Consider the following 15739-nt stretch of genomic DNA (forward strand, 5'->3'; position numbering starts at 1 on the left):
TCAAGGCTATAAGGCACTGGACAACTCTCAGTGGCCACCACAGAGAATATTATCTGTTTACTGGCTTCGGTAGCGTGTACCTGACCCCCCCCTAAATACTGTACCAATTACCAGAATTTACACATGACATATGAATGTGTCTATTCCTTGTTCAAAGTGTGTGAGCTGTTGTAATTGCCTCAGCCAATACTTTGTTTTAAAGTGAGCTTTGCTTTTGAAAAGTGCAATAATTTGCATTAGTCATGTAAAACAGTCATTTTACATTTCCTTTCCCTCTCACTGATGATTGTATGATTGTATTGTGCATTATTGGTGCTTCTGCGCTCCCTGCTGTTCCTGTCCATGTCATCTGTAAAGTCCAGAGTGGAAGTCACAGTGATGGTTGCTACTGTCTCTGGGTGTCAGTCAGTCAGTCAGTCAGTCAGTCAGTCAGTCAGTCAGTCAGTCAGTCAGTCAGTCTTTGTGTCCAGGGGCCTGTTGGTGTGACAGGGTTATTTCAACAACTTTCTCCTCACCATGTTAATATGCCTTTGGCTGATACAACCTAAAGTACTGTATCTCATTTATGGACTTACAAAAGACATTTGAACTTTACCATATATTTTAGTTTATTAGTTTTAGTGTTTTTTTTAAAGGGGGTGTGCTGCTTAAAGGGGCATTTCTGATTTTGTAGCTTGTAGTTTGTTTTCCGCTTAAAAAATACTGCAGGGGAAAAACATGGCATGTGTTAGAATGTAGGTGTGTCAGTACTGACTATCATGCTTGCACAGAAGCAAAGGAAGCCAAAGTTCTGCTTGTGGTGAGGCAGACTGTAGGGAAACAATACCGAGGCACTCCGTCTTCATATGAAATGTTTTCATAATATATTTTACAGATGAGCAAGGCAACAGCTTACCGACACGTTTCAACACTAGGGTCTTCAACAGGGTCTAACAATCAGGGTGATAATAAGGCCAATAAAAAATGACCAATCATCACAATATCAGAGAATCAGCTATAAGAACGGCAACAAGTCAACCTCATCATTAAGGCCTGGAAATGTAGCTTGTAGAGTGACAATCCAGAAAGTCTCCCTTTGGATATTTAAAAAAAAATGTATCACCACCTCTAATGTGATTAGAGATGACTTCTACGACTAAAGACATTAGAGGTGGTGATATATTAAAAAAAATTGACTACAAACAGTTCACTCCCCAGTGAACTGTTTGTATTGGTGTTGGTTTTGTCACTTATGGTGTGCATTATGCATTATTTATTGATCTGCATACGATGATGTCAGCTGTGGATGCTAAGGCATCCTCTGATGTGTGATGTTGGTCAGAATCACTTGATTGCCACCCACAGCCTTTACTTAAGAGTGACTAATCTTTCTGATTGTTAGACCCTGTTGAAAACCCAAGTGTTGAAACGTGTCAGTCAGCTGTTGCCTTGTTCATCTGTAAAATAAATGATTAAATGTTTTCACCTGAAGACGGAAGACGGAGTGTCTCAGTATTCTTTCCCTATAGTCTGCCTCACCACAAGCAGAACTCTGGGTTCCTTTGCTTCTATGCCTGTACCTGTTCCACTGAAGAACACCTGTTTTGAGCCACTTTGATTGAACCCAGGCAGCACTTCCTTTCTTTAGTTTTTGCCAGACCCAGGGGGTCGGCCTACAGGAGGCTTTGTCGGTCGGTCTGTCCCTCTTTTCCTACCCAGCCATTCAGATTTCAACCACTAGGGGTCTGGCAGAACCAGGTCTCCTGGTCTTGTTATCATGCTTAGACATTGGCATGCCCGTGGCTCTATGGACACGCCTATGAACATCTAACACACTCATTAATGTGCTTGGGTCAGCTGTGTTGCTTACAGTCATGTTTTTAATCTGCTGTAGTTTCTAACCTGAACTGGAAAATAAACTACAAAATCAGCCTAGGGTTTAATGCCTCTTAAAGCATATTGAATACTTTGAAACTTTCACTTGTAGTGGAGCAGATAGTGGAGTAATATTGGACCAGGAGTACCTATAGGTTGACTAGTAGAGTTCAGTACTTTGTCCACCACTAGTCCTGGGCTGTATGAGTGACCAATGATTAGCAAGGATCATCAGAATGCAAGATGCTTGTGTGATATGCATAGTCTACTAATCATTTAATGTGTGGCACTGAATGTGACCTGTTTTGAACCATTGATTGATTGATTGATCGGTTGATTGATTAATTGACTCATTGATTGATTAATTGAATCCGTTATTAACATGTTAACAGTACAGCAGTACAGTCAAATAAACTCTGCTATAAGGATGACAGAAAAGGTTCCAATGGATTATAGAACCATGTGTGCCTCCAGTAAGTACAGTATGTCATCACCAAAATAAAGTCCTGCATTTTGGTGACAGTTGGTAAAGAACTGTCATTCATCCAAATTAAAGGTCATTCAGCATAATTTGAGTAGGAAATAAATAATAAAACATACAGTGATTCGTATTTGGATAAATGGCTCAATTTAACCCAGAGCATTTGATTAATTATGCCCCACAGTCAAATTGGCTAAAATAATACTTAATTATAATTGTTCACATTGGCAAATCACCAACATGTATGATATGTATTTTTAGACCTAAATGAATTAGCTTTCATATAACAGTCATTATACCTGACAAACTGTTATTTTGACAGGCAAAAGGGCACAACATATTTTCAGATGGGGGTCTGTGGATAAATGATACGAAAACAGTTTGTTAGTAGTATTAGTTACTTTGTGGGCTTTCTGGCTGCTTTCAGTACATGTGGGAGCATCTTGGAGGCATTCATCATCTTAACCATAGATGGGTTGAATGATAAGAATTCTCTCCTCTGGGGGGAGGGAGGGAGAGTGGTGACATGACTCAGACAGCTACAGAATGTGGTGTGTGTGTGTGTGTGTGTGTGTGTGTGTGTGTGTGTGTGTGTGTGTGTGTGTGTGTGTGTGTGTGTGTGTGTGTGTGTGTGTGTGTGTGTGTGTGTGTGTGTGTGTGTGTGTGTGTGTGTGTGTGAGTGAGTGTGCGCACATGCCCACGCCCACGCACGCGTGTTAAAACTAGCATGACACTCTGGTGTGCTGTTAGGTTTTACACTCATTTAACCCATTAAGACCTGAGGCCAATTCTACAACAAATGCCTTTTAAATCAGTAGTTCTCAGACTATTTTGTGCCAAGGACCCCCAACAGGATGTGTATTTGGCCACGGTCCGGACCCCCCATCTAGAATGTTTTGTGCCAGTGATTCCCCCCCCCCCCACCCCACCTCCCCTACAAGACAAGATTTATGTTATTTCAGATGGGGGTCTGCGGATAAATAAGATCATTAGATCACATTAAGCAGATCTATAAGCTCACAGCGCGTCACTTCGTGTCGCACTGTGAGCTTGTAGATCTGCTGTTTTTGCACATTTTTTAAAGATGTTGAAAGTTTTTTAACACAAATCTTCTCTTGTCTCACCATTAAGACAATTAGCAAAAGGGAAATGTATGTTTGATAAGTGACTACATCATTTCTTTAAGTTTAAACTTGAAAAAACCCTTTGACTTGGACCAACTTACACCTAACCTGGGGCAATTTGAGCCACAGGACCGTATCATATTAGTATGGCCCCTTGTCATAGATGTTTGCACATGATTTCACATCCTGAAATAAGGGTAGATGTTTAGATTGTACTTCTATCTCATGTTGCCTTACCTCAAGGATAACTTAAGTGAAACATGGCTTACCCCGTTCTCCCTATATAAAAGTTAAAGTGTAAATATAAAACTTTAAAAGTTAAAGTGGTGTAACTGAACAGTTAAAACAAAGGTTTCCACCCGACAGTGACCATATATAACAGACGTGCATTTGTGTGCGTGTGCGTGTGCGTGTGCGTGTGCGTGTGCGTGTGTGTGTGTGTGTGTGTGTGTGTGTGTGTGAGAACACTAGCCTGTAATATCTCACAAAGAAATAACAATAGACTGGCATGTTGAAAAAGCTGTTTTGGTTTGGCCATTAATTAATGAATTGAACAGAATAGTAGCTTTCAGGTGTGCTGACATGCATGCAATGGTGTATTTAATCAGCAGTTTATCATTAAGACAACAGACTGCTGAACATGGGGATTTGCAGTTTTATGTTTTATAGTAACCACCTTGGCCAGTATGTTGTCTCTTTGGTATTTTATCTTGCACTGATTGGTCAGCTAGCTGTCCTATCAGCCCTCATCAGTTGTTAGGTATCAGTCTAAAGGCTTATCAGATACCACCCTCTATATGTTGTTATGGATAGAGAGTGTGATTAGCTTGTGCTGATTGGTCGGCTGCTGTACGGTAGCTGTGGATGGTGTTCACAGCTGAAGAGACACTCGGTGTAATTGTACAAAAACAGAGTGAAAAACAGCAACCTTCAACAGTTGCTAAATGGTGAGGCCGACACCTAACGTGTTTTCAGCCCACTCCCTCCCCACACTGTCCTACAATCCCCGTGGGACACTTATGCCTTATTTTATTCTGTGTGAACACGAACGCACGCACGCGCACGCACGCACGCACGCACGCACGCACGCACACACACACACACACACACACACACACACACACACACACACACACACACACACACACACACACACACACACACACACACACACACACACAAAGTTTCTTCAATAATTAAATCGACACCTCTTTCAACAGCAGTGTAAAGAGATGGAGTCCAGAGTGGATGATGGTGATTGTAAAACAACTAAAGGTTCCTCAGAGCAGGTAAACAGCTTCAACCTTTGTCCTCAGACAGCTTTCAGATGACCACACACATCATGACTGTATGTTTACTGGCCGTGTTTTCCACATAGAGTAACATGTCATTTGTAATTTGTAATGTGTGGTCCAGCCCTTTGGAATGCATCGAATGCATATGTTAATAAAAAGGTATTTCATTATAATTATATATTTTGTCATGCTCATGTTAACCGTAGGAAGTATTAAGTTGTTTTTTAGTTATCACATACATTCCATACATTCCAAAGGGCTGGACCACACATGGATAAATAACATTATCAACTTGCGACGGGCGTTGTCCCCCTTGAGTAAAAGATGAACTATTTCTAAAAAATATATATTTATTTATTCTATATAAAATATAACATCAAAACATACCAGGTGGGTAGTTTTAGGTGTAAAACCATTAATGCAGCCAATACCATATAAGACATAATGTAGTTTAATAGTGCCTCAGGCATGATACCATTGAAATAACATGACTGTGTTCAACAGGATGCTGTTGACAGCTCGACTTCAAAACAAAAGGATGCAGAAAAAGGTGAGCTTTTTCGTCTACATCAATATCTTATTCCAACATATATACATATACTGTAGATATACCAATATAAATATACCAGTTGTTACACTGCTAAGCATGTGGGGATGTAGCAATGCAGATAGCTTTATGTTTCATTGATATGACATAATTACCTGTGATGTATTTAACTCAACTGTCTTTTTCTCTTGCAAACAGCACATTTTGTGATCCAGAACAGGAAAGTGTTGATTCAAAAGGTTTCCATGGTCATGCCTATTGTAGACAGTTTAGTAGACAGAGCCATTGTCCCTGCTGAGCTCTATGCCAGGATTAAAGCTGAGAAGACAAGCATGGACCAAATGAGGGAACTGTACACAGCCAGGCTAGATCCAGGGGGAACCAATACTAGAACAGCGTTTTACAGTGCCCTTGAACAACACGAGCCTCACCTGTTGGAGACCCTTGGTAAGAACAGATGGAACTAAATGACTATTGTTTTTAGTTTTTTATACAAAAATCACACCCAGTGTTAAGTGGGCGGTGTGTGGTCATCACAACATGACTCACTTTAAAAAAAGGATAACTGACTTTTTTTAAAGTCCATACTGCTATTCATAGGGCTTCACATGTGTCATGTGTTTCGCTAGCCAATCACAGTCCTGAATTTGCAAAGTCAGCCAATCACATTACAGTTAGTGGTGATGACACTAGCTGTAATGTGATTGGCTGACTTTGAAAAAGTATCGATTTGCATTAACAATGGAAGGGTTAGGGGGTATACAAATATTTGGTCGGTGTCCAAAACTCACTTATAGGGGGCGGCTACACCGCCCCAAATACCTCAATATTATTCTTAGCAGCAGTCCCATAGAGTGGACACGTTTTGGCCTAAATGGCCATCTTCAGCTATTATCAGGTACATTACTAGACACACTTGGCATCAACAACATCAGTTATACGTTATATATACTGTACGTTTTCATATGAAAACAATGAAATACAATGCCTTGTCAAGAAAGGAAAAACTAAAGAAAAGCTCACAGAAATCAATTCCTTATTAAAGAGCAACTTTAGGGCAACCGATTGTTCGACCAAATCCAACGTTTTTAAGTCAAGGACATAATAAACATGATGTTGGAGTGTGTTTTGTGTTTTTTCTGTGTTTAGGTATTTTTAACATGATTTCCTCGATTGTGACATCGTACAGAATGACTACTACAGCCCCTGTTTCCTGTAGCTCCAGTCAGACTAGCCCCTCCAGCTGATGTCAATCACCTTGTTAAACCTGCTCTAAGGTGTCAGTTACCTTGTCTATAGCACCTCCACAGTGAAGGGCACTGTGACACTCCCACAATAACTTATGACGATATGTAAACACCATCTAACATCATTGATATTGCACACACGATACAAATGATTATTTAGGCTACCTAGCCTAATACAGGTTAAAACAAATGCATGAGGAACTAAATCTATTCAAAACAAAACAAAAGGCAAACTAACAACAACAAAAAACTTCCGTCACACCCCTCTCTCTTCCCTGAAAACTTGGTACAGTCTGGCGAGTATTTGACAGTCTTATCAAGGTGATTGACTGCAGGGGAAGGTCTGACTGGAACTACCAGAAACAGGGGCTGTAGTCCAACATTGTAGTTCAGATTGATTGATTGATTTATTATTGAAATTGTATTAGTCATAAAGGTAAACAGCACAGGGTACAGTTAAGGCTAAAAGGATAACACAAAAAGTCCTGGGGGCTTGTTTCCATTGTGGTCCAGAAAGAACTGACATTCATTCTATGATGTCATAGTCAAGGAAATCATGTTCAAAATATCAAAACACAGAAAAACCACAAAACACATCATGTTTACAGTATTATGACCTCAACTTAATGAAAATCTGATCTGGTTGCAAAATTGTTGCCCTTATTTGGAGCTTCTGTTCTCAAATAAATGAATAGAGCTCACGTCATTTTCAAGTAACATGTCACTTCCAGCTAGCCTGGTAAACCTCCCTGTTTACCAGGCTAACTTCCAGCCATATTCGCCTTATTTTCAGCTCCACAAACCAAGGTAGTGGCACTAAGTAAGTATTGAAAGCATCAACCTTTTCCCCCAGTAAATATTTTTCCAATGATGCTATTTACATTAAACTTCTACCAGACATTGGTATTAACTCAAGAGCACATGTAACATTCATTCTTCCTTGGCCTCCTGGGAGTGTGTGTGCACAATTTAATTAACTAATGCAGCGTTCAAATACAAAAGATACTAAGATAAAAGGGACATAGCACATCTGTCGCTGTGTTACTGTTGAAGTGTTGATCAACATGTTCATTGATGTCAGCATGTGTCCTTATGAGTGAGATTAATATAAAGGCAAATATAAAGCCTGACATGCAACTGGCTGACGGAAATAATTAATTTCCCGAACGTGCTTGTTGCCTGGGATTCATCATGAGATAGACCTGTGATCCGCACAAATCAAGGTTCTACACTCCCTTTCCTGAATCACACATCAGACTTACTGTACATTAGAAAATATACACCAAACTATACATACACTCAAATATAGTAGGACATTAAGAACAGCTTTGTGAATGAGGCCCAATCTGTGTAGAGGAATAGGCCAAAATTCTGTGTCGATTATTAGATTTTTCATACAAGAAGCGCCATTAAAAAAAAAATCAAAAATTAATTTAATCCCTGTGCCATTCAACATCATTATTATGTATGGATTTACTGGGGGAAAAGGTTGACACATTCAATATTTATTTTCCCAATTGTGTATTGGTTACCAGGAACATGTGATAGTTCTATTGGCAAGATATGAATGTCTTCCTCCCTAGATAATGACAAGAATCCCATTAAATTAATATTATGTCAACTCACTTCATTACTCCTCTTCTTATGCAGGAGCTGTACTTCCATCAGAAGACTCGGCTAACAGTGGTGAGTTATGAAACATTTGATTTAACTGCCAACTTTCTAGAGAGCAGTATGAAAGTCACAGCTTTAACATGATGTTGAGGATTACCCACATGAACCCTGTTCTGGGCATATCATAGGCAAACATTCAGTTGTTTATATGTTGTGCCTTGTAAGCTTGTTCATTGGCTATTTACAGCAAAGATGATTTAGAAGGAAAGGGGGAGGGTGTGAACAAGTGTAGACCCCCCCGAGGGACTCTGGTCATCTAGTGTCTAAATGGTAGCATTCCTGACTGTGAACTGAAAATAGTCTGGATCTTACACCAACACTTTGTCTTAGAAGGCCTAAGACAAAACCTCTTAAGTTTCAAAGCATTCTGATGAAAAGAAGCGATGGATGCAGACTTGATCCGATGTGATAGAATTTATTGAGCAAAGTCTGGCAGTACAGACCTTATACCCCCAAAGGAACATTTTTACCATTACAATCCAAGTCCCTCAATCTCAATTGTATTTATTTCTTTATTTCTTTATTCGTTTGTTTGTTCATTCAATTTATTCATTCATTCATTCGTTAATTTTATTGTGAGGTTGTATATCGGCCATTTGTAGCCTTTGAACAATGTAGTTAAATTCATCACATACACGCAATGTAATTGTGGGCTATCTAACTATATAAATGGCGACCAACTTCCGCACCCTCGGTGTCCACACCCCACAGCTCTGTTATCGACTAAACAACGCACCGCCAGACCACATGTCGCCAACTGACTCGCCACGCCGGCCGCGCTGAATTTACGCCTCGCGTAGGGGACATCTCACTGCTCAATACACCTTTTCCACCGCGCAACATAATTAATTCTACTCACCAAATGTCGGACAAAACGGAAGGGGAGGCAGCTTCGTACCGTTTACCGTGCGCACGACCTCATCACCACAACAGCACGCAGCCGCTGCGGGGGTTTTTTCCTTTTTTTCCAAACTTTTTTTTTGGTCACCATTTTCTCCAGGCACCATTTCTGGTGTAACGTCGGGTGTTTCTTTTCACCAGCCAATCACCTTTCACGTTGCCACGTCCGTTGCCACGTCGCGCTGACGTACGCTAAACAAGCGCTGCCGTGCGCACAATGCAAACGAGCCCAAAGGCGCGCCAAAATCAGCCGACCATTGCTTAGACACAAAGTCAGACCTGGCAACGCAGCCTACGCCAATCATGTGTGAGAGATCTACAAGCTATGGGGCAGAGACGCCACCGTATCTTAGCAACAACTACAGCGCTCACTCTCATTGGTCGTGTCACGCTAAGAGCAGTCTCCAGACAATGGCATCGCAGACAGCTTGCTGTTACTGCTGTAGCCATCACAGGCAGTTGCAGCACGACGGACAGGGCGCTGTGATAGCTGCCATGTCGCTAACGCTAACCTGGTTGTCATGCCTGCAGCGGCTGTGCAATCACTTTGTCAACAATGCACGTTCGTGTGGTGAATGTCTATATTGCTGCTCAGTTCGTCCATTGTAGATGGTGTATGTTTGTGTGTGTCTTCTGGAGAACTATGTCGCTCCACAGCAACTACAGTAACTAACGTAATGGCAGGACCGCCCCGTGCAACAGATGTTAGGCTGCATTATGGTCATGTAGTAATTTCAGATAATTTCGCTCCGATTAGAGCAGTGTTTATCAACCCTTTCACGCCGCCCCCCCCCCCCCCCCCCCCCCCCCAAATACACGTACTTGATCTGGGACCCCCCCATTCTGTTTGACTCCGTTCCACAAGTCAATATTGTGAAAATAGCCGATCTACAAGCTCGAAACGCCTCACGTTCAGAGGCTTTGTAAGCTTGGAGATCGGCTATTTTCTACATGATTGCCTCTTTCTTACATTCTTTGCCAATGTGGCCCATGTTTTCATAGCATAGTTTATTGACTACTTCTGTTGCAGAAATGGCCATTTCCTTTACTTTCGGTTTTTTATTGTCTCCGCCAGGCCGAAAGGCATGGCGCAACACTATGTTTCACCCCCTGTCCGTCCGTCTGTGATAGCTAATCTCTCACATCGTTGACTTGATCGCAGCAAAATAACAGCCCGATGTGGAGAGTCAGTGAGAGCTGGATAAACGACGTAAAATGTGTCAAAAGGAGTCTGTACGGCTGTCGATAAATGAACACATGACGTTGGTGGGAGAGCAGATATTGTGTCTTTTGGACAAACAGCAGCGTGGTGCTGATGTTTGTTGTGTGAAGCAGCTTAATGTCAGAGTGTTTGTGTTGGAGCGCCTCAGTGCGGCTGCAGAGTTCATGTGCAACCTCTTCCAGAGAGACACAGAGACACTAGAAACTCTGCTGGGGAAAAAAAACACTGCTGGGCATTGACTTTCCTATGGACATTGATCTACACACTGCAGGTATATCTGCTACACACACAACATCAAACTACACACTGCAGGTATGATGCAGCGTTTGCATTACAGCCAGCATGCCAGCGTAGTTCCCATATGGTTTCAAGGTGGGCTAAACCATATGGACCCCATGTCAGCAATGTCAGCGGCATCCACTTCAGTCCCAACTGCGATGCCCATGCAGGCTATAAGTAGCTTCTACCTGGCCCTTAGGTGGGCCCCAACTAGCCATGTTTATGTGGGACCAAGGCGGGTCCTAACTGGGTTTGCCCATGCAGGCTTTAACTGGGTTCTACCTGGGCCCTAGGTGTACCCTAACCAACCACAGTGCAGTGCCCATCGCTCCAATTGTTGTGACGTCAGGCCTCTCAATACTGCACATTGGTGGAGGAGGAGGGGCCGCAGGGCGACCGCACACATCGCTGAACCAATGGTAGCCCACGGATGTTTCCTCTGTGGATTTACAATCTGCCCCTCTATGCCACATATCATCCGCACTACAGGGTCTTCACTGACCGAGCCACGGCCCCACTGACCCTCATGACGCTACGCCACTTAAACGTGCGGCAGCATGCGCTGGGTTGCCAGGTTTGCACAGCCTGCGCCAGAAACAAGCAACCACCTTCATGAAAAAAAAAAAAACACCAAAATGGTCCGCAATGTTCCAGGGGTGTCCCCGCGCGTCCCAACACTCCACAGGGGGTCAGTGGACCATCAGGGGGTCCGCGGACCCCCTGTGGACCCCCTGAAACATAACAAATATTATTTCTTCAAATTTTTTCCTTTTTTCAAAAATTTTTTTCCACAGTTTCACTCCGGCGATTTGGGTCCCCCAATATACACACGGCTGGGCCCCGTGCGCGGCTGGGGTTGAGGGGGGCGTAGCCCCCCGAAACTCTAGTAAGTTATATTGAGTTTACACAAGTTTTAACAAAAAACAATATATGATTAAATAAGTTATATTAACTTTATACAAGTTTTAACACAAAACTGGATAATGTAGAAACTAAACACATACATAATCTGTATGCTTATTTCCAAGTGTGACAGGTACTGCCTTATCAGGCAACAGGTAGTGTTATGTGGCCCTATATTACACAAAGAGTCACTGCTAGTTTACATCCGACCCAGTTGTCATTTCCACGCCCAGTACCAAATGTACTTGTGCCCATATGTGCACCATGGGATTAAGTGAGAAGAGTCAGAAAGTGGTTGCACCTTTAGATCAGCTCTGACCTCATCTAACGCCCGGTGCATTACACCAGTGTAGCTTTTCCCTGCTATTTAAAGAGTGCATTAGATAGAACATTGACCTATTTTGGCGCACACTTTCCACTACCAAAATCCATCCAAATTCAACACATCACTCACATTACATGTGGTAGATTAGAGGTACAAGCTCTCCTTACCTTGTTCTGCTATGCACCAAATAACTAATATTTGATGTAAAAATAATTAGCCATTTCTTGTCAGTGTAGTTTTTTTTTCAATACAACATTTCATTGGCACAAATCTTACTTCAGGGTAAATGGTGTGTGAGCCTTTAGAGCAGGGTTGGGCAACTTTGATGATGGAGAAGGTATATTTATATAAACTATATTTCAACACTCACTCCAGAGGGCCACATTGCATATACTGTCGGGCAGACACCTCTTTTAACTTTTTTTTCGCCATTCTATGTCACACAAAAATATCGGATCTGCAAGCTCAAAACGTATCACAGTGCGACACATTTTGAGCTTGTAGATCTGCTATTTTTTGCCATTTTGGAATTGGAATCCTGAAAAGTAATTTCTGTATTAAATTCAAGTGCATTTAGATATACTTATGTTAACTTTATGAACTTAAATACAAATACATTAGACATTATATACAAAAAAGACATTAGAATGTGTATACTAGCCATTAAGCTACTAATATAGACTCATGTTTGCATGTTGGAATTGTAACAGCTGAAATCAATAATATATCAGTATTCCGATGTTAACCTGCAGTTAACAAGTGAAGGTGGGGGCCGCATGTGGCCCCCGGGCCACCAGTTGCCCATGTATGCTTTGTAAAATACTTATTCTGGATGTGCACCGTGCATGGTGTGTCTCTCTAATGTTTAGAGAGACACACCAGGTTTAGAGAGACACACCATGCACGGTGCACATTCAGAAAAAGTATTTTATCACAGGAATCAGCCAATGAGAATCAAGGATTGGGACTGTCGGTTTTAGAGCTGTTGTTTAAATATGTGAATAATTCATCTGATCTCAAATGGAAGATTGCTACATAATCCTACCACTGTTAAATGGCAACAACAGCAGACAAACAATCACCCTTTTAACTTCAGAATGATCAAGTCCTCTCTTTTGAGGACCACATTTACCATAAGATGCACTTACTGATGCTGTCTGTTTTCGTTCTTTTTCTTTCTTTCTTTTTTTTGTCATTTAGAAACTCAACAACTCAAGTCTAATCTTCAGCAGGAGTTGAAGTGTTTGAAAGAGTGGAATGAAATCGGTCAAACTCAAAACAAACCTCTTAATCAGATCTTCACAGAGGTCTATATCACAAAGGAAGAGAGTGGCGAGGTCAGTAATGAACATGAGGTCAGTCAGATTGAAACAGCGTTCAGGAAACCATTCACACCAGAAGCACCAATCAAACTTGAAGACATCTTTAAGCCTTTACCTGGAGAAGATAAAATCAGAACAGTGATGACGAAGGGAGTGGCTGGCACTGGTAAAACAGTCTCATCTCAGAAGTACACTCTGGACTGGGCAGAAGACAAAGCCAGCAATGAGATCCACTTCATGTTTCCTTTCACTTTCCGAAGGTTGAATTTGGTGAAGGATGAGAAGTACAGTTTGATGGAACTTCTTCACTACTTTTTCGGTGAAATCAACACAGCAAGAATCTTGAACAAAGATACCCAAACTGTGTTAATCTTTGATGGATTAGATGAGTGTAGGATTCCACTAAACTTCCAGAACAATGCCTTCTGGAATGATGTCACGAAGCCAACCTCAGTGGACGTGCTACTGACCAACCTACTTAAGGGAAACCTGCTTCCCTCTGCCCGCATCTGGATAACCACGCGACCTGCAGCAGCCACTCTGATCCCTAAAGAGTATGTTGACAGGGTGACAGAGCTCAGAGGGTTCACTGACCCCCAGAAGGAAGAGTACTTCAAAAAGAGATTTATTGATGATGAGAACAAGGCCACAACAATCTCCTCACACATCAAAAAATCACAAAGCCTACACATCATGTGTTACCTTCCAGTCTTCTGTTGGCTCGCTGCGACAGTTCTAGAGAATATCTTGAGAATAGAGAAGCATGGTGCACTGCCGAAGACCCTGACTGCGATGTACATCCACTTCATAGTGGTTCAGTTCAATCATCAGAATGCCAGGATGGACGGAGATCAGAGAAATTTGGACTTGAATCCAGAGAATATTAAGGCTATTCTGGCTCTGGGAAAACTGGCTTTTGAACAGCTGAAGAAAGGCAACCTCATCTTCTATGAATCTGACCTGAAAGAGTGTGGCATTGATATCAGAGATGCCTCAGAGTACTCAGGAGTCTTCACACAGATGTTCAAAAAGGAGTGTGGGTTGCACAACGTCAAAGTGTTCAGCTTTGTTCATCTGAGTGTTCAGGAGTTTCTGGCTGCTCTTTATGTCTTTCTCTCATTCAAGAATCATGGTCTCAACCTAATGTCACAAAAAACCTCCAAGTTCTCCAAGCTATTCAAATCTAAGAAGAACCTTTACCAGAGTGCTGTAGATGAGGCCTTAAAGAGTCCAAATGGACACCTGGACTTGTTCCTACGTTTCCTGCTGGGCCTCTCAGTGGAAACCAATCAAACTCTCTTAAAAGTTCTGTTCAAACAGCAAGATAATAGTTCACAGACCAACCATGAAACAGTCAAGTACATCAAGAAGAAGATCAGGGAGAATCTCTCTCAAGAGAAAGCAATCGGTCTACTCCACTGTCTGAATGAGCTGAATGATCATTCTCTACAGGAGGAGATCCAACAGTACATGACCTCGGGAAGTATCTCCACAGACAGACTCTCTCCTGCTCAGTGGTCAGCTTTGGTATTCATGTTGCTGTCATCAGGAAAGGAGCTGGACGTGTTTGACCTGAAGAAATACTCTGCTTCAGAAGAGGCTCTTCTAAGACTGCTGCCAGTGGTCAAAGCTTCCAAAAGAGTTCTGTAGGTGAACCAACAAATGTATATATCATGTTATTTTTCTCTTATAGGAAAGAAAATAGAAACATCTAATTTTAGCGCTATTTTTTCTTTAGGCTGAGTGGCTGCAACCTCTCCGAGAGATGCTGTGAGGAGTTATCATCAGTTCTCACCTCCAACTCTAGGCTTATAGAATTGGACTTGTCTAATAATGAGCTGCAGGATTTAGGCATAATGAAGATTTGTGTTGGACTGGCGAGTCCAAACTGTAGACTGGAGACCCTCAGGTCAGTATTCCTTAACCTTTTATATAAATGATATATATCCATAATTCCATAACAGGCCAATTTTAATGACTTCCTGTCAAACGCGCAATAAATCTTGCTTTCTTTCACCTGTATGATTCCCATAGCTGCATGTTCCTCCAAACACACCTGATTTTAATTACAGGGCGTTTTTTTGAATCTCATTCAAGATGACGTTATGTACAGCTTATTACTAGTTTTACACTTAAATAGTCTAAAATATGTATTTGAAAACATTTAGGCTAGAAATAAGCAATGTAGGGACATGTTCGATTTGTATAGAAAGGGGGCGTGTCTGATTAATATATATATATATATATATTAAATCAAGCAACTTGAAAACGAATGGGCCCCTCTCTCTCTTTCTCTCTCTCTCTCTCTCTCTCTCTCTCTCTCTCTCTCTCTCTCTCTCTCTCTCTCTCTCTCTCTCTCTCTCTCTCTCTCTCTCTCTCTCTCTCTCTCTCTCTCTCTCTCTCTCTCTCTCTCTCTCTGTGTAGGTTGTCAAGCTGTATGGTCTCAGAGAAAGGCTGTTCTTATCTTGTCACAGCTCTGAGATCCAACCCCCATCTAAAAGTGTTGGATATAAGCTACAATCACCCAGGGAAATCAGAAGACACGCTGCGCTCTGCTGGACAACTG

General features: G+C 41.8%; 1 protein-coding gene across 1 annotated transcript in view; it reads left to right on the plus strand.

The window, feature by feature from the left end:
- Nucleotides 1–4691: 4691 nt before the first annotated feature.
- LOC311040529 (protein NLRC3-like) overlaps nt 4692–15739 on the plus strand; it is a gene marked incomplete at its 5' end in the record, with an annotated part of 18465 nt that continues 7417 nt past the window's right edge. The window contains 7 exons of the mRNA XM_084050860.1: nt 4692–4748; nt 5259–5304; nt 5500–5748; nt 8199–8234; nt 13052–14819; nt 14912–15082; nt 15598–15727. Of these exons, the coding sequence (XP_083906986.1) occupies nt 4692–4748; nt 5259–5304; nt 5500–5748; nt 8199–8234; nt 13052–14819; nt 14912–15082; nt 15598–15727 (2457 nt within the window). The remainder of the gene's footprint in view (nt 4749–5258; nt 5305–5499; nt 5749–8198; nt 8235–13051; nt 14820–14911; nt 15083–15597; nt 15728–15739) is intronic.

The sequence above is a fragment of the Gymnoscopelus microlampas genome, assembly GCF_963454915.1.
Source record: "Gymnoscopelus microlampas genome assembly, chromosome: 24".
NCBI classification, from domain to species: Eukaryota; Metazoa; Chordata; class Actinopteri; order Myctophiformes; family Myctophidae; genus Gymnoscopelus; species Gymnoscopelus microlampas.